Here is a 20705-nt window from a genome sequence, read left to right as displayed (position 1 = left end):
GGCGGATAAATATAAACTGCCTTCAAAAAAAGAAGTTTTAAATAAAATAAAAAGTTTTCGGTCATACTTTCGCAAAATACACGAGGAACTAAAAAAGAAGAGAAGTGGAGCTGGAAGGGATGATGTTATATCAGAGCCCAGCTGGTTTCTGTACATCGGCCAGGGAAAGAAACATTTTCAATTTTGTCAAAGCCATTAGAATGTATACAGGATCAATCTAATGAGGTAAATTTATTTAATTATAATTTAATTATTATAACAAATACAAATAATAGACTCTATACACAAAATGTACAACACAAATCATACATGTTACAAATATACAGCTTGCCAAGGGACAGCTCCTTCATGAGACATAAAGTAGTTCATAAATCCCTCTCTTATATCTTTTGCTTCTTTTGTGGCATTTCTTCTCGTCCTTGCAAGGTTTGTAATTCCATTTGTCGTTTATAATTTCCTTCCTCCATCTTCCAAAAATGAAATTTCCATCTACATCAGAGTCGAGGGTACCCGGGTGGCAATAAAGAGAAGACGATTGTCGGCTTCGGCGTAAAAAGTTGTGGATATAAACACAGGCCAGGACGACATCCTAAATAGTTTCTGTTTTAAGCTCAATCGGAGATCGAAAAATTCTGAATACTGATCTGAGTAAGCCAAAAGCATTTTCCACTATACGTCGAGCTCTTGATAATCTGTAATTAGGGTATTCAATTACAGATTATCAAGAGCTTTTTGGGAGATCCTTTTACCAAATCCGTTGCATAGGGTTTAAGAACGTGTTTTGTTAGTGGAAAAAGTCCGCAACAAAAACGTATGGTAGAGGAAAGTCAGTGCCCGGTAAAATAAAATAATAAATTGAGTACACGATCTCTTAAAGCTGTATATAAGGAGCTGTTAGAAAAGACACCCCCGTCTGACATTCGCCCTGGTCTACCGATATTTACATATCGAAAACAGTAATTAGCATCAACCAGTGCAAATAGGACTATACTAAAATATCCTTTATAGTTGTAATAAGAACTTCCAGAATTGGCAGGGCATTGGATGTTAACGCGTTTGCCGTCAAGGGCACCGAGGCAATGGGGAAAATTCCACCTTTCTCCAAAGAGTTTAGATATTTCTAACCATTTTTCATCAGTAGTAGGAAGCTGAAACAAAAACATAAATTTTAAGAAGTTTTCTTAATACTTACAATAACAGCTATAAACTATGTGTTACTTATAGACAGCCTAAGGGGAAAAGTCTAATTTAAAAATTTTATTTTCAGGCTCCAGAAGAAGGGAATGAAAATATTAATCACCAAAGTATCAGTGTTGATGAATCAGAACATTATGTGACCTCACCTCCGATAGTAAGTCGTAAAACGAATAATGAGGATAACAGTACCTCCAAACAAGGTTCTTTCAAGAAAAACACGAAGATAGCATATTACGACAAACCGAAACCTGCAGGGGAAGCTGTCTTACTCCTTAAAAATGTTACCGAAAACATAAGAAAAAGAGATCATATTTCCCCATTTTCTGAGTATGTTGAGGCTAGGATTCGGAACCTCAAAAAACCTCGTACTCAGGCAATTGCGCAAATGCGTATAAATTCTCTTCTTTTCGAGATAGAAATGGAACAAGAGGACTCTATGGTCGTCTCTTCTAATTTAGTCTCCAGGGATAACTCACAGGTCAACCTTTATCCCATAAGCAATCCGAATCCAAATGTGGTTAATCAGTATCGTCTTCGCCAAATGTCTATGCCGGTCCCTTTGAAGGAGACTTGTCCTGCTAATACCGCCAGTAAACAAGCTTTTCATTCAAACATACGCAGGAGATGCTTCGAATACTTGTATAGTAATTCCTGGACCAAGTAGTGGATCTACTATTACCTCCGACATGTCAACATCAAATGACCAATATGATGAAGAATTTCACATCACAAACTATTTGAACTTTAGCAACAGCGGACAATAATATATTATATTATATGTATAGTCTGTTCAACGAGAGAAACAACACTTGACGTTTGGTTCCTATGTAAATTATGTGACATTTTTTATGTCAAGTGCTGTTTCTCTCGTTGAATAGACTATATTATATAAACTATTATGAAACAGTACTGTTTAATAAATAACAAAATTATTAAAAAGGTATGAGTTTTTTAGCCCTGTACATATTAGGCCAGGCGGCAGAGACTTTTCTATGGGAAGCAATTTTATTAATCTGGAACTAACTTTTTCAAATCATAGGCTCCGATTTTTGTTATAAATAATAGCAAAATAACTATAAAAACATATGAATTTTCTTTTCTTACCTGTACACAATCATGTGAGCCTTTGCAATAGCTTGGCTAACAGCTTTTATTATGCGAGATATACTTGGAGCTGAAACTTTAAAGGTGTACATTAAACTTGCAAATGTATCACCGCTCGCTATATATCTCAAGAATATTGCCAACCTTGTAGCTTATGGAAGTGCTTCACGAAAATATGTATTTTGTTTGCGTATTGCTGGACCAACTAGTCTAAAGTCAAGAGTAATTCAAAATCAGACGGCGACATTCGCGTAAAGTTTTTAAACAGCGAGTTCTTAGCCAGTCTTATTTCATCTATAATACTCAAAAGTTTCATTTCTCCTCTGCAGAAAAGGGTTTACCCAGCATAAAGGCTTTTTTCGTTTTCCTTTTCCGCCTCAACACCATTAACAATAATTGCTACTGCAGCAGCAATTGCACCAATTTGTATTTCATTCAACATTGGTAAAAAGACGAGCAGCACAACCAACACCAAATGTTTAAACAAATGTGGACATAAAGAGAGGCAATATCATTTGAAATTGAGGCATAAATGGAAACAACATTAGGCAAGACACAAATGGCAAGCACAGTTTTGCATGCGTTTGTTGTTCATGTTCCATGCGTAATTGCATAAGTGGAAAGCCCGCTTACCGCTAGTCTCCTTGTTTCCACAGAACGCAAATATAGAGAAATGCGTGTTGCCTAATGATCAGTCGGAAATTCCATTGACGTTGATGACAAGGAGGCGGTCATCTTGGGCAGCGTGTGGCGGGAAGTTTCAACCTGATTTATTGCGCGATATTGTGTGGAATAGTAACTTTTATGATGTGAAATTGACAAAAACTACAATCTCTATGAACAACAACACACCTACAAATTACACCTGGTGTAGTAAAGAAACTAAAAATGCAAAAAATAAGATTTTGAAAGGCTGCCATTTTGCTATGGGTAGAAGTAATGACTTAATATTCTAGGCCAATAAAGCACTCAGTGGGAGCTTTCAAAGAATGTATTGCATGACCCCCCCTTTATATTTAATTTTATTTTTTATGGCGGCGGGACGCCATTTTGAAGTTTTGCAAAATGAGCCAGGGGCCAAAAAGTAGTATTTAGGTTGCTAATGATGTGTACCAAATTTCAATATAAACCCATTCAAAAGATAAGAAGGGAGGGAGGACAAGTAAGAGCTGCACTTTATATAACGTTGCAAGTAAATACATTAGGTACATAGAAAACGTAATTTCTGTATCCACCAACAGTAATTTGCTAAAATATAGTAAGGAATTTACTATTGAATTGCATTGCTCTTGTTTACACTTGGATATGCAGATAGTGGTACAATTTCTCTTTATTTCTTAAACTCTAAAAGGTTATGCCTAAGAAAGGTTCTATCTTTCTTATATAATTTCAATTTAATCACTTAAATTTTCATGAACTTTAAATCGGTATAAATATACTTATTATCCTAAGAAACCGATTCTAAAACGGATGCAAGAGATGCTGTAGGGATGAGACAAACAGAACCTGGTATAATAAAACATCTTCATTCACTCTCATTTATTAAATAAGAAGTGATAACTAACTACTCCTATCTAAAAATATTTACAGAATTCGCAAAATAAGTACATAATCACTATACAACACAATAAAAAAATACGTTTCATTTAATATAATCAAAGGCATAATAAAGAAATACCATTAAATAATTCGTTCTTCGGTTTAAACTAAACATAAATATTTAAAGGCAAGTATACATACACACATGTACATTTTCACTTACATGTTTATACTTATAAAATATATTTACAAAAAAATATATCACTATTTAAAACTCCTCCTAAAATTATTAAATAGTTGCAGTAGTTACGTTAAAATAATTAGGTATGTACTAGTTTTTCTCTTTGGGCGACTCCTCTCCTAGATTCGGATCGAAAAATAGGGCGGAAAAGGCAAATAGGAGAAACACGATACCGCCAATGATGGTGACTGAAAAAAAAATTTTACAGTGCGTTCAAGTTTCATTGTAATATTGAGGTAAATCGGCCGTAAGATAAACGAGATTCAGTTTTCGCAATCTGCACTACTTTTTTTTAGCTGTACGATGCGGCAAAGCGAAGTAATTGATTCTGTTCGAGCCACTACTACACCCCATTTTTTCACTTAAATTTTAAAGATCATCTTAGCAAGATTTCAGCGGCACAAATCGGTCAGAATAGGACGATTTCATCTCCTAAGAGACGAAACTAGTGTGGTAGTTCCAAAATTGCAAATACTCAAATCCGGTGATCTCACCCGCTACCTGAGGTTAGAGAGACGAAACACCGAAGGAATATCTTCCCCTTGAAATGTGTGAACCCCAGCCCCGTCTTGTTGGAGCCAAATATCCCCACGGTGTTCATTTTAAACCAATTTTTGCGACCTGGGGTTGGCCAGCTAGATCACCAGATTTTTTACCAGATTTGCGATTTTTTTCTGGAGGGCTAGCTGAGGGAAAATGTTTTTAAGGATTGTCCTCATATTTGGAAGAACTAAAGATCTGTATTGGTGAGGGAATCTGTTTTCCTCTCCATCAGGACGTCATCAGAAAATGTGTGCCTTGGCGAGAGACTATGCATCTCTTGTCAGTACTTTAAATATTAGAGAGCAAGCAACCAAATACATGTACGTGGGCTGTCCAAAAAAGGTCAGTTTTGAAATTTTGCAACCTACTTACACTCGATTTTTCTTTTTTCTTGTGTTGGTACATACATATGTTCGAAACATATGTTGACATTATCATTCACTTGGTATCTTCAGTTTGTTCTTGAGAAATATAAAGGATAGACGTGTTTTGATGTGCTTGCGAGTTTATGCAACCCAAAAATGTATTCAAAGAAAGTTTATTAAATATTGCGTATGATTAAGTGTTCCAGCTGCGTAGTAGTAAAGTATGCAGCTGCGCCCTGCACTTGAAAACAGAAGGCGTGCTTTCTTGAGTAAGGGGTATTATTTTACGCCACGATAAAGGTCGTCTACATATGGGAAGTTCAAGAGCTTATCGCATTATTTGATTCAAAAATGTAAGCACCCTCCGTATGGTCCTGATCTAGCACCCAATGACCATCATGAAGATGCGTCTGGCTGGGCAAGGTCATAACCTTGACAACGAAGTCACAACATTCTTTAAGGATGGAATATAAAAGCCGTGGGTCAGGCTTAATTATAAACAGGCAGAAAAGACTCAATATTAGTGGAAATTATATGGAAAAGTAAAATGTAAGCTTAATTTTTTTAGACTAAATGATACACATTTGTGCTTCGGTTTGAAGTTTTTTGGTTGATACTTAGGCTCTTTTACTTCAACTTTATTAAGAATATATACATATAATGAGCATTAATTTTGGTGTATTACATAGTGTATCCCTAATTATAATTTGTACTTATTTAACGTCGTCTTTTTAAATTATTTTTTTCTGTTAAGCAATAAATGCTATTTATTTATTCAATAATTTTTATAACGTAATTTTAGGTCTGATAATGCCTTAACATATCACCTTAATAAAAAAATCGAAGAAGTTTTGATTAAAGTTTTAGAATCTTAAAATTTAGTATCTTGATTTCCTGAATCAATTAAAAAAAATACTGTTAAAAATAAAATCATTCTTCAAGGAACAACTTACATTTGAACAAATAAGGTAAGATATGTTTACTTTTACTTTATGTCGAGCATTCCGCTTAAAAACCTGAATATAAGTATTTTATTCTTGTAGTCTAGTTTCAAACAGGATATTTAAGTTAAAATATCAAGTGTAAGCACACACAAAATGAAAATCCTTTTGGTCATTGTGTCCCCCATTTTAAAAGTCCTTGGTCATGTTCTCCTCATCTGTATAACTGAATAAAATCTACCGATGTTACCCCACAATTACAGCGAAAACTGTGTATTTCTCAAAAGACCGAAACGGGAAGATAGTTTTTTTTAATTTCTATGCCAAAACTTACCAGTCCTGACTGATATTTTCTGGGCGATCATCCTGCCACCCAACACAGCTACCCCAGTACACATAGAATGGCCGAGAATACCACCCAATATCACACCATAGACATTCTGTTAACAAAAAAAAATTAAAGCACTAAAGAAAAATATACAACAAAAGAAAACATACTTCTCTGGCCCCCAATAAAATGGTGGTGAGCTGCGAGCGGTCCCCCCACTCTGCCAAAAAGGTCAACGTGAATGCTTGTAAAAATATTCGAAAGATAGCCGCAAGGGGACTTCCTTGCCGTTGTCTTTTATTTGATGCTACCTCGATATCTTGATTGGAGCTTCGTTCCAACTGTGTATAGTGTTATCAATATCAAAGCCATTGATGAAATTATGTACATACCTGTTCTTCCCTGTTACGTAATTCCGTTTGTACTTCCTCCATTTCCTCTTGGCCCTCGTTCGGAGACATCGAGCATCCCTCTTTTAACATTTTTAAGCCGAAAATGGCGAACAAGGCTGTACTTATGTAGAACGTGTAAGCTCTGGGGATTATGTTTACTAGCCAACCGAACAAAGCTAAAAAAATAATGGGGCTTATTCATTTGTTTATATTTTTGTAAGATATTTAAAGCCATTCCGTACTGTTACAGAGTTTCTCTGCAAAAGTATATTAATTTCAGAAAAAATAACATTCCAGAAGTCAAGAACCCATACAAATTTATAATTCATAATATTAGAAATGATCTCAGCAGCTTTCCAACATTTCTCAAAAAAAAAACAGTGTGTAATGCAGGTTTTTAAACAGCTGAATGAGGATGATGTACCAAACTACCGCCCCATCTCTCTAATTCCTATTCTGTCGAAAGAGAGGGAAAGTACATGGCCAACCAGATTTAGTCATACTTTGAGAACAATAGCTTATTTTCCGACTGGGGAAAAAGGTACTGTGGAGATTATCCTGTATTTTTTGAAAATAATTATGGATGATTTTGAAGGGAGTCCCATGATATCCTGTCAAAAAACTTGCTTACTACGATTTTAAACCTAAAAGTATTGAATTAACTAACTCCTATCTTAAAAAAAAAAAACAAGTCAGAGTAGGAGAAACACCATTGGTGGAACTTGGTGTTCCACAGCGCTCGGTTCTTGGACCTATATTTTTGCTAATATTCATCAATGGCCTCCCTCTATGTGATACAGAGTCTGAATATACTCAGTTTGCTGACAATACCACCACAAAAATCCAGGACACAGAATAGAGCAAGGGTTTGGATTCTCACAAAAACAAACTGTCACTAAATCAGGACAAACAGAAAAAAATTTGTTCGCTCTCAGAGAAGGTCCTAGCACCATATTCAGAATAACACTTGGACTCAAAACTGAAGTGGAATGTACCCACTAGTAAAATACACACCCCACAAAAATTATCGCATCCCTCTTATTTTAGGATATTTTTAATATAAAATTTTAGTTTTTTAGGACGATGTGTATATTTACCAGCCTAAAACGCGTTTATAGTTCCTTTATTACACATTTTTTTTACCATAAATTCGCGAGTAGGTCATTTCTGTGTAAGAGCATTATATTGAGATCAGGACGTTTTAAAGAATGTTGTTGTTAGGCAAAAATTTAAATTTATTTTGTTAAGATGCATGTGCTTGGACGTTTATATGACTAGTGAAGAAGCTGCTAGAATTGTTACGCTCATAAAAGATAGCAACAGTCAGATGTACGTCGCTGCAGTAATAGGAGTCCAACAAAGCACCATATCAAGAGTCGTTTATCGCTTCTAAGAAACAGGATAGCTGTCCAGAAGACCAGAACAAGGCCGGAGAAGGGTCACTTCGGCATTAGATGACCGTTAATTGAGGTTAACAGGGCTAAGAGTGAGCCTGAATCAACGTAATATGTAATTACGGAGCCGTTGGGACCACGTGATTGTTATCAGCCAATAAGAGACCTGAAAGGTTTCACGTACCTACGTGAAGGAAAACACGTATAGAAGTTGGTTCGTATAAAATTCGAACCTAATTTCGTTTTTTTGGTCCGTTGTACTATTTGTTTTTTATTGTTATTGTTGAGTTTTAACCAATTTTTTTTACTAGTTGTTATTTTGTACCATTCTTATTTTAAATGTGTCTATTGCGGCTTTTTAATTAATAGTGCCAAAATTATTTGGAACACCAAAATTTTGAAGTATATATGGAGGACATCCAGGGTTTTACCTTCGAGCTTTGCGCCAATGAGGGCAATATTTTAAGTTTAGTGGCCAAAAACACAGAAAATTAGATGACGTAATGTTGGTTTCATTCATTTATGTCAGAAAACTTTATGGGATCCGAGAACCCCTTTACCATCAAGGCATGAAAATTGGTTGAAGTAATTGTGGAAGGTCAAAAACTCGAGTAAAAATATAACGTCATTTTACGGATACGCATGTCTCTAGTAGATGAGATACAAGTCCCGGATAGGCTTGACAGCCTCACGTATCCGTAATTACGTACCAATGTGGATTTAGGCTTAGACAAACCACCGCTAGAAGGCTGCAAGATCTGCTGGCTGCTCGTAATGTTCGAATTAGCCTACAAACATTTAGGAATAGGCCTAGAGAAGCATGTTTATGAGCCAGAGTGCCAGGTAGAGTAGCACTTTTGCAGTTTGCTAGAGAATACGCAAATTGGAATATTCAGGATTGGTACAATATTTTATTCAGAGATGAATCCAGATTTTGCTTATATTCTTCAGACAGACGTGTGCCAGTATATAGGTGACGAGGTGAACGACTTGATAAAGTTAATTTTATTCAAACGGATAGCTTCGGTGATGGGTCTATCATGGTTTGGGGAGGAATTTCTTTCGAGGCTCGCGAGTTTCGGAGTTAGTACCGGTGAATCATGGAAGCCTTAACTCTGACAGGTACATAACCGATATCTTAGAGTCCCATGTAGTGCCCTATATGCCCTTTATCGGTGATCACTCGGTGCTGATGCACGATAATGCTCGTTCACACGCTGCTAGATTGGTTCGACAGTAGTACTTAGAAGATGTTGAGACTCCTACCCTAAATTGGCCTCCAAGTCGCCCGGACTTTAACCCGATTGAACATGTCTGGGACCATCTAGGCTGGCAAATTCAACGACATCCGACATCAATAAGAACACTAGATACTCTTCAGAATGTTCTTATTGACTTATGGGAAAATATGCCACAACAGTTCATTAAGAACACCTGTTTAGAAGCCTTCGAAGACGAATGAAAGCTGTAATCAGATCCAGGGGCGGCAATACACGTTACTACAATTTTATTAACTTGTTTTAGTATTAGTGGAATTGAATAATGACAATTGTACATATTTTTTGGTATTTTTCTATATTTTCGTTGTATAAAATTCTTGTCTTGTTGCATAAGACTGATTTAAAATAAATGTTGCAAAAGTTTTATATTATTAAAATTCTTTAAAACGGAAAATAAATAACAATAAAAAAAAAATGAGTTATGCCATAATTTTTGTGGGGTGTGTATGTAAGAGACTGAGCAGTACAGTTTTTTTTCCGAGAAGTCTGGCTCGAATAGTTTCACTGCGATACCCTAAGAAATACTATGCGCTGTTCCATTCAGTTATGAGTTACGGCATTACTAGCATGGGGAAAATATAGTAAGGCCCACAGAGTATTGGCTCTGCAAAAAAACGCAGTGCAAATTTTGGCAAATCTTCAATATCGAAAGGACTGCAGTGAAACCTTCAAAAATGTTACAATTTTGATCCTCCCTGCATCTTAATATGTTTTTCCTCGTCTCGTCCATCTGAAGGAAAATGAAAAAAGCTTTTCCCCAAATTATTATAAATATATATGACTATCCAGGTCGCTATAGATAGGACATAAGAGCGGTCTTTTATCGTTAGAAGAAAAATGCCAGCAAGCCAGACCTGAAATTACGGTATTTTAGAAAGCTTCCATGTAATATTAGGGGTTTGCAAGCTAAAACTTTTAATAAAATAGAAAACTATTTAATTCTAAATTTGTTCTATTCCCAGAAAGAGTTCATGAGGTGTGATACCGTCAATGTGATTTATAATGTGTAGTACCCTTGGTAACTTTATATCCAAATTCTGTTATTCCGGTTATTTGATAGTTTCTTGGTGGATGTTATGATTATGATTTTGAAAATGTTTATAAAGTTGTGTGTAAATTTTAACCATATTATCATTGTATCCTTTTTAATCTGTTAGACTTTTAGTTTAACTTGACATCTGTGAAAATTTTATATTTAAGACATCAATCAACTATTTGAATTTGTATCAAAATCTGAGCTTAAATTATTATGATCCCCTGTTGTTTATTAAGTAATTCAATTACTTTTAACTTCAATGCAATGGCCTTTATAACTTCATCTCGTGTGCACCAGCGGATCTCATTATCATATTTTAGAATAAAAAATTCTGAAAATACAAACCAATTCAACTCTTAGCTAGGTGCATGTTAAGCTATAGAGGTTTTCGCTACCCACAAAAAGATTTATCTTATGCCTTTCCTATAACGTTTATATGGGAAGAGTAAGTAATAAAATTGAATAAGTCTAAAAACATTTTAAATATAATAAAATATCACTTGAGAAAAGAGCTTTTCAATTCTTGCGTTTCAAAATCCTTAAAAGCCTAGAATGAAAATATATCCAGTTGACCTACAAAAAATAATCATTTTATAAAAATTGGCAACACTACTAGTATATTATCAGTATGTCTTATCTGACTGCAAAAACATTTTATACTTATAGAACATCGCGTTTAAATCTTTATATTATTAATACTATTTCTCAGGAAATGTGTTAAGATAAAAAGTTAAATTTAAAACCATTAATAGTAATCGACTTTTACAACGCGAGGCTTATTTACATTTCCCTTACATTATACCGTCTATAAAAATTATCAAAAAAATAAATATTTTTTAACAATCCATTTCTCACATTTACATGAAAAATCAAAAGTAAACCCATACGTAATTTCTCAAGTCTCTTGGATTAGTAAAACTTTTCTTTATAATGTAGATATTTACTTTTAAAAATAAGATAACCAGGGCAAAAATATATCCAAGTTCATTCACCTTTTGAGCTATTTTTGAATGTTTTTTCATTTATGAATTTTACTACTTTATTTCAACTATCGATACCATTTAGCGTCTTAATTTTAGATATAGATTTATAATATTCATCTTAATATTTACAGAAATTTAAATAAAATATCTCTAAATGGGTTTTTGAATCATAATCGATTGACAGAAACTAGCATATCATACACTTACATAAGAAATGTCTGGAAGACCTGTACACCCATAGATTATCAAAAATTGTGGGGCACCATGTCAAAATATGATATTATAAAGTGTGTTTTTAGCCATTTCTACATAAGCATTTGGCATCATTGCATCAGAGATGTTGCAAGCAAACAAACTGCCCGCAGTTCCATAACAATGGTAATTCTAGCCTTACAATGTTCTAAGTAGAGAAGCGAATTCAATATTAAAAGACATTTGATAGGTCAAATGATTTTAGTTGCCAGTAAATCCCTTACCAGTCAACAGTTAGTCTTTATTAACCTAGAATCCACTCAAAATGCTTAAGGGTTAGACCTTGGGACACAAGGACTAAAAATATACTTTTAGTCCCAAAGTTATAAAATATTTCCACACTTAGCAGTTACACATAGGAAATATCATTCTTGCAACAGAAGTTTACATCTAGACAAAATATACATTTCACTCACCTGATAAAATAGTCATAAGAATCAGTGCAGAGATTGCGCCACCGAAGACGGTCAGTCTAGGATGACGCATTGCCATAATGGCGGCGATAAAGAAAGTTTTGTCGCCAATTTCTGACACTAAAATAACGGAAAGACTGGCTACGAATCCGTGCAGAAAACCGACATCTTTGACGTTTATTATCGATGATTTTGAGTCTTTGCTGTGGTCTCCTGGGGGCTAAAAGGGCGAAAAAATCATGTTATTTTGGCAACATATCTTTTGCACTTGCCAAACTTTGAAATAATGATATTTGGGTTTAATTTATTTTGTGTGTGTCATTGTTCTGTCAAAGAAGAGCTTTTTGTTCTGCCTGTGCTTATTTTAGATAAGTTTGCTATAAAATGTGCACAAAAATAAGTTTATTTAAGAAGTACTTTTAGAGAAGAAATTTTTTATGAAAATTTAAACTCAACACAGAAAAAAACGACTTAGAAGAATCGAAAAGAATCGACTAGATTAGATAAAATGAAAACAAGTACAGGATTTAAACGAAGGAATATTTGCAAATCGTTATAGTTGATAGTTTTTCAGATAGTTCAATAAATTTATGTTCAGACACCTTTAAATAATAGTGTTTTAAACTATGGTTTAATTTATCATTGGTAAAAATTAAATATCATCATATACACCCTAAGCAGCAGTCAGTCAATTCAGTGTGAGTGTTTCTTGTGTCCACTGTTGTATATAGATCTCGGCTTATCACATATTAAAGTTGACACAAATTTTTACGAGTTGTGCTGGACAAAATAGTGTAAGCTTTGGTCTACTTGCTAACTACAGATTGCCATATTTTTCACAAAAAAACTATATAACAGACTTCTTAAACCAATCATCTTAAAAAATATTCGTACGACATAGAAATTTCAATATTCTATATCAAAACTATTAAAACTCGAATAAGCGAGATAAGCGGCTGTATCTCAGGATCTGTACATCTGGAAACAAAGGAATTTTTTTATTATTATAAAAATGGCCAGAAATAAGAAAATTCTGGAATTTATTTTTAAGTTCCGTATTTCACCGCTTTTTTTCCGAAAACTTATATATTAACTTATACTTTTGATAATACTGTTAGAAAGCCTAAAAAAGTCTCTATCATATTGGATTTTAGCAATTTAAAATTTGTTTGCAAAATCAATGTAGCTGTTTTAAATGCCCGATCTCATTAATGCTCTATAGTTTCTAATAAAATAGCTAGAAGTCGCAATTTATAATAATTCCCATTTTTTCCTTTTACTCCAAAAGTTCAAATTGAACGGTATATTGCTGACATCATATTTGCAAAAATATTGTCAAAACCGGACGATAATATCTTTGCTCGTTTTAAAGTTATAGCGAATTAAAGTTTTTTTACGCACAGTCAGAGTCAAAACTAATGTACCGACAACTAGCGTTCTGTCTTAGAATATGTACTATAGCTGTTGTTTCAAGGTGTTAGATATAGCCTGTTGTCACTAATAATAAATTAATACTTAAACCAACGTATCACACAATGAAAGGAAGTGTATGTGATTTTCTTAGGACAATTATTTATTAACGAATTTCTTTTTATATTTAAATTATGGTCCTTAAAAGGACCGATTTTAAACCCAAACATATTAGGTATTTAATGCCATCACATTCCAAACAAGGTTCCAATGTTCTTTGGGTGGATAAAACTGATATTTTGATTTCAGCAGCTGATATTTATCATGTCTAGTTGTGGATGGAATTTGGTACACAATATCTTAAACAATCCCATAAATAAAAGTCTAAATCAAAGGATTTATAAAAAAATTGAAAAAAGCATTAGCGGTTGATGTGTCATGAAAAAATAAAAACCAATAATTTTCAGTCAATTAGACATTCTAAGGCCGAACGCTACATGGCGGTACATAAATTTTGGTGCGGATTTCATTCGCTATAACTTAAAACGAGCAGATATCATCGTCCAGAAATTTCTCATGGCCACTTTTATAATAATTTAAAAAAAATGCATTGCTGCCAGATGTACAGGTGCTGCGATAGAGCCGCTTACTTCGCTTATTTGCCACTGTGAATAAATATATAACTACATTGGGTGCATCTGGGTACAATATTCTTATTAATGATTTCACAAGAGTTGTCAGAAATTCAAGTACCTGCGTAGATCACTATGCTAAGATAAATAATTATAAAAATAAAATAATCGAACAAAAAAAGACAAAAAATACAAAAGTGAAGTGTATGAAATCATGCTATTGTGTTAAATTTAGAATTAAAAGAATCTCAACAAGAAAAAGAGAACCTATTCAATTCAATTTAAAACTAAATTTGATAGGCTAAAACTTAAAGTGTTTTAAAATGATGGGTGGCAAGATATTTTGAATTGTAATGATCCAAATGAGATAACTGACAAACTAATCCTAAACAAATTATTCAAAACTGTATCATGAAAGAGAAAATAAAATCAAAAACAAAATATCTTAAACCCTGAATTACAAACAAGGGATAAGTTAAAAAAAGAAGCAACATTAAATCCACATAACACACTATTAAAATATTTCAGAGAATATACAAATATGTTATCAAGTTTAATTAAAAATCAAAAAAGATTTGATATACTGTAGATGAGGTGAGCTCATCTACAATTAATAATAATCAGAATTCAAATAAGGCATAAAATCAATAATTAATGAAAGTGGAATTGAAATTTCTGATCCAAAACTAATGACAGATGAATTTTAAAAATTTTTTTGTACAATAGGCAATAAGATGGCTATGTAATGTGAAATTAATGTACCAACATAAAAATGGAAGAGTACGAAAGAAAAAAAAAGACCACGATCGACTCTATAGAGCCTGTGGTGGACCTCAAGGATAAATTCTTAACGAAATCCTCTTCCATGTGCTCTATCGCTTCTTCCATGTGACTTTTCAGGTTTTCCAGGTTGATTAGCCCGGATAGTTCGGCCTCGTTGATTTCCACCTTGGCGGTTTTACCTTTGCCTGTAAACTGGATAATGTTGAATCGATTGGTTTTAATTCATATGACTATTCTCGGGATAGTTTACCAATTTAATACCAAATTGCAGGGTTAATGGTATCGAAGAATTGGCTTTAAGTTCTAGAAATGCCTACTACAATGCCTCGAATAAGACTGAGAGTTGATTCAAAAGTCTGGAACATTCAAGGTATTGCTTCAAACCCATACAGTGTGAAAAGCTCAAACCAGATATATTCTTATGCTTAGCAGAGCGCTTTCGGCATTGTCACAAATGAAAACAACATTTACAGACAGTTAAGATTACAAATGCCACACCACTAAATGTAGATGAAAAACGTATATTGGAAAAAAGGGAAAACATTAGTCCAGGTGTATATTTGAATTGAAAAGCTCATTAGACCTTCACAAGGCTGTACAATATAGCCTTGATTGCCTTGGGTTAGTTAAACCTTTTGGGACATTGTCAAGAATATTGGTGATGTTGTGTATTATAGTTAGTGAGGATTTTGTCGGCAAACCTTGTAAACATCGCAAAAAGAACGTGCATTGCGAAAATTGTAATGCTGCATTTCATCCATTAAATTTCCTTTTGGAAATTCTACTTAAAACATTTCTTAATATTGATAAGTGTTGAATCAAAGAAATCTAAGTTATTTTCTGCAACAGAATATTGTACTTATAATTTATAGAAGAAACCTTGATTAGGGGTAATTCATGAACACAATTAAATTATACTTAATATTAATGAAAACATTGTGGAGACACAAAACATGATGCATATTCATTATGTGCCATAGATGGTTGATTATAGTATTCTGTTGATGACATATAGTGATTTTGGTTTCTATTAAACTAGATTTTGGTTTTCTATAATACAGGGTTATTTATCAAATCACATGTTTTTCAAAAAAATATAGTCTCAATGGGTAGGTACTTCTTAAGGCAGCGATTTTTTTCTTCCCACTTTTTGCGAATTCATCAGACTGTCAGAGACATTCCTCTTATCTTATCTATCCAAGTGATTTTTAAATATACAAACATTTCCCAATTGTTTTTAATCACAAGACAATCTTATACCTCAATTGCAACAAGCAAATAGAAAACAAAATAATAGATAATATTGCCAGGGTATTGATTACCCAATAATGATTATTTAAAAGTGTCAGTTAATGAAACACCTTAACTTCTCTAGATTAACAGGATATCGAAAAACTATGGTGCCAATACTGCCAAATTTAACATTTATCATTCCTAGACAAACAAGCTTAAACGAGAATGCAATTAGCTGATGAAGAATTGAAAGATGAAGTTGTTAGTAAAATTTGTGAGGTATATGTATAAGTAGCATTATTTTTCTATAAAATGTATTCATTAGGCTTTATTTTTATTTGAAGGTTAAATTTGGGCATTTTGTCTCTAATAAAATGTCATTTAACAACTTTTAATTTTTACTAATTTCTTGGTAGATAAATTGCACATTTATATTAATTTTAGTTTTTTTCTATTTAATGGGTGCTATTCTTGATAAATACTGTTATGAATACTTAATATATAAAATAAATATATTAAGATATATTAAGATAATTATATTAAAATACTTAAAACACTTGCATTAAGATCTTCAGTACTTGAAAGTGATTGAAGTGACTGGCTGAAGTTTCTTTTCAGTTCTATGGGACTTACATCAAATACCAAATGAAAAAACAAGTTGATGCTCATAAACAAAAGATGATACATTGAATGACTCATACAAAAGAACTATTAAATAGTAACAATAAAAGGCTAATTGAAATATCTATTTTGAAAATTGTATTAAGCATCTTATGTATTAATTAGAGAAATAAAATAGACTAAAATGGAGAAACTAAAAACGTAAACATTAAAAAAAAGTTATTTACTCAAAAAACAAATTGGTAAAGGTAACATAAGGTTATCAAAATCCCAATTCGTTGAGTTATTAGAAGAGGTTTGGAGAGATTCTATGAAACATGATAACATCGTTAAAGGTTTTATTTCTACTGGCACATTTCCAGTTGATTTAACAACATTTCCTGAGGCAGATTTTAATCCTGTTTTGTTAAGAAGGTATAAAGAAAATCAGCTAAAATCTAAAAACTCATCCACACCATGCACTAGCTTTACACAATTTACAGAAAATATTGACAGCAATCTCCTATTGAAAATCTTAAAATATTAAGTGTTAATAATCAAGCCAATACACACTTGATATAAATTTGGAAAAAAACATTTCTAAAATCTCTGGTCCTGAACTTGCTATTCCTTTGACCTCTACCCATAAAACTCCAATTAAAACCCCAAGTAAAATAATAGATATTTTCTGTCAAGCAATGAATACCAGCTACGAAAAATTAGAGGTTGTTAAAAGAAGAATTAATCCAGTACCAAGTTTAAAATCTGTAAAATATGGTGAAATACTTACTAATGAAAAAGTTGTGGAAAAAATGAAAATTATTGAAGCTCAAAGAAGGGAAAAAGAAGTCAAGAAAAATTAGAATAAAGAAAATAAAGATTTAAAAAAGAAACAGAAGAGACAAAAAAAAACAGGGAAAAAGAAAAATCCAGTTGAAACTGATTCAGACAATGAAGACCTCAATGAAAACAATACAAATTATAGCTCAGATAATGAATCAGATGATTCTGATTTTCTGGAATCTTGCATAAAAGAAAATTTGAAAGAAGTAGATTATGGACAGCCAGAATGGAACAAACTTAAACCCGGCATGTTTTTAGTGGTAGACTTTTTGGGGGGCCCGAGGAAAACAAACCATTATCAATATGTAGTATGCATTGAACAAGTATCTATAGATGAGGGGGAAATCTATGTCAATTGTTTTGGAAGAAAAGATAAATATTCTACTGTTTTTGCTGCTCGAGAAGAACCAACTACAGAGATTGAGTTCAGCTCAATAGTAGCAATTTTACCAGACCCCAAAATTAAGTTGGAAAAATAAAAATTGCTGTATATTTTTCCTGGCTATGTTAGTGTATTTGAAAAATAGACCATAATTGGGCAAAACCTGAGTTAACTAGAGTTAAGTTTTTTATTTTTCTTTATGTTTTTTTAAGAAGTGGCTTTGTAGGCATCTTTTCTTTAATAAAAACTACACTGTTCTTTAATAAACACTGACAGATCTTGATATAAAACTACCATAATGTTAGTCAAGGAAAAATTATTATCGGCCCATTTGTTTCCAATTACCCTTTGTTTTGAAATATTATCACCCATATTTAGACTAAAATTAATTTACATTTATCCCAAATATCAGGGGAAATTGTAAATAGCACCGGGTAATTGTAAATGAACCATAATTCCATAAAACTGCAAAAAACTTGATGGAAACCATCTTAGATCAAAAGTAAAGGAAGGCTGTAATGTATCCTATGATTTTCAAATTATTTAAAAATATTGACATTTATAAAAATTGCATATTTCATTTACAATTACCCCATTTGACCCTACAACTAAAAGAAAAGTTTATAGTAATTACATATGCAGATGTTGAAAATTCTTAGATGAAGAATAATATGAAAAAATATATACAAAAAAAAATTAGACGGACTCATTAGGATTAGTTGCAAATTATGATATTTCCAGCAAGACCAAATTGAGATTATCAAAGAAATAGGAGTAAGAATAAAAAAACAGCTCTTTAAATATTCTCCAGTTATCGACTTAATACCAAACTAAGCAACAATACTTTAGCTTTAAATAAAATAATATTTTGAAAGATTGTCTTCAATCAAAAATCATTAAAAAGTTTCACCAAAAGCTCTTTTTATAGGCAATGAAAATGGGGAAAAACCATCATTAGCAAAATTAAGGTCATCCTTTATAATAGAATCCAGTTTGATCAATTAACTTTAAGTGGCTTGTAAGATATATTATATTTTATCAATAAACTTACTTTAATTTAAAATAAAATGGGTTATTATTGATTGGAAAATTCTATTATAAAAAATAATCATTAATGCTGAAATATTACTTAACACAAGATTGACCTCCAAAACAAACCATGTTTAACCAATTCTGATTATAAAAACTTCATAAACTACTGAAGGAATGGACAGCCTTGGTTGGAAAAAAATTTATTTGGTAGGATATAGAATGCAAGATTAAATATTTATTAAACAACAAAACTAGTTGGGTAATTTAAACATTATAACAAATACTAATTACAGTACCTGTGTAGGTTGTGGGGCTTCATCAAGTACTGGTTCCATATCCCCATTGCTGCCATACATAAAAGCAAAAAAGGTCAACAGAAAAATAATTGATCGTTTATACTTGATTGTAAGAGCCATTATAGGTGTCTTAATAATTGTTTTAAGCTAAAAGACCTCTTTGTTTCTCAAAATGTGTGGTTATAACAAGAGGACAACGGCTACAACATGGTTTTTTTCACTGTACACTTAAAAACTGATTTGATTACAACAGAAACTTGATTGGTTTAATTAAAGCAAACGTATAAGAGGCTTTTTACACTTAAAAAAAATACTTGAAGAACCACACACACACACAACAGACAATTCTGAAACCATAGATTAAAAGTTATGTTGGTGGCAAAATTAATTTGCTACATTACATACTATAAAAAAACTTTACGTCAAAGATAAACTGACAAGTGTCATCTGTCATCTGATCAGCTGTGCTGTCAACCGATGATTAAGGGTGCTTTTGCAAGAGCGATTTGCGATTGCGACTTCTAATTTTACTGCTACTTAAAATTTGAACGAAGCTGATTGATGATTGTACAAAAGAACGAAATATTAAAACAAATAAATAAAAGGTATTAGCTAAATAAAAATTTAATGCGAAGATAAGATTCAGCGTATTGCACTGCAAGGCGGGACATAGGAAATCCCATGTAATTTTTAATAAGGTCAAATAAATATTGGCTCTTCTAATTACTTTAGAGAAAAAATGTGTTAGAGTATTAAAGAGTACTAAAATCTGAAACCAACAAAATAACTTTAATTATTTTTCATTTGTTCGTTAAGGAGTAACAGCCAAAAATAATATAGCTTATAAACTCAGCCGGGGAGGATGGCCTATCTGCCAAAATACTCCTGAACATGCCGGACATCTCTCTGAGTGTCGTTGCTGAAGCTATAAATGCATCATGGGTTATGGGCACCTTTCCCGCTTGCCTAAAATCTGCTAAGGTTATCCCAATTCATAAGACGGGCAGCCTCGCTGAACCATCAAACTTTAGACCAATATCCCTTCTGTCCACACTTTCAAAGATTATTGAAAAATTGGTTAAAAAACGTGTGATGTCTTATTTAAAATCAAAGATTATTCTTAGTGGTTCTCAATTTGGCTTTCAAGAAAATAAAAACACAAATGACGCAATGTTTAACTTTATGAGTGATGTCTACTGTCAGATTAACGGTGGTGGAGTTTCCGCTGCTGTGTTTTGTGACTTGTCGAAAGCCTTCGACTGCGTCAGTCACGAGGTTCTGCTGCGGAAGCTCTTCCACTAGGGGTTTTAGGGCCTTGGCGGCGAGTTGGTTTTATTCATATCTAAAGGGTCGTCGTCAGAGAGTGTGTGTGGGGTCGGAGTATTCTGAATATCAATCTGTTGCCTGGGGAGTACCTCAGGGGTCGGTACTGGGACCAATACTTTTTCTCCTATATATTATTGACCTCATCCGACTTAATATCCAA

General features: G+C 33.0%; 1 protein-coding gene across 1 annotated transcript; it reads right to left on the bottom strand.

The window, feature by feature from the left end:
* Positions 1 to 3825: 3825 nt before the first annotated feature.
* LOC126738103 (transmembrane protein 165) lies at positions 3826 to 19611 on the bottom strand. Its single transcript, XM_050443253.1, has 6 exons — positions 19220 to 19611; positions 12012 to 12228; positions 6651 to 6826; positions 6429 to 6599; positions 6265 to 6370; positions 3826 to 4269 (listed from the first exon to the last, which is right to left on the bottom strand). Exons 1-6 carry the CDS (start codon positions 19337 to 19339, stop codon positions 4172 to 4174), a joined length of 888 nt encoding a protein of 295 aa, XP_050299210.1. The 5' UTR covers positions 19340 to 19611; the 3' UTR covers positions 3826 to 4171.
* Positions 19612 to 20705: the final 1094 nt, after the last annotated feature.

This window comes from Anthonomus grandis, chromosome 7 (genome assembly GCF_022605725.1).
Source record: "Anthonomus grandis grandis chromosome 7, icAntGran1.3, whole genome shotgun sequence".
Taxonomy (NCBI): domain Eukaryota; kingdom Metazoa; phylum Arthropoda; class Insecta; order Coleoptera; family Curculionidae; genus Anthonomus; species Anthonomus grandis.
The sequence above is the reverse complement of the archived record's forward strand: the minus strand, read 5'-3'. Positions and strand labels throughout refer to the sequence as shown.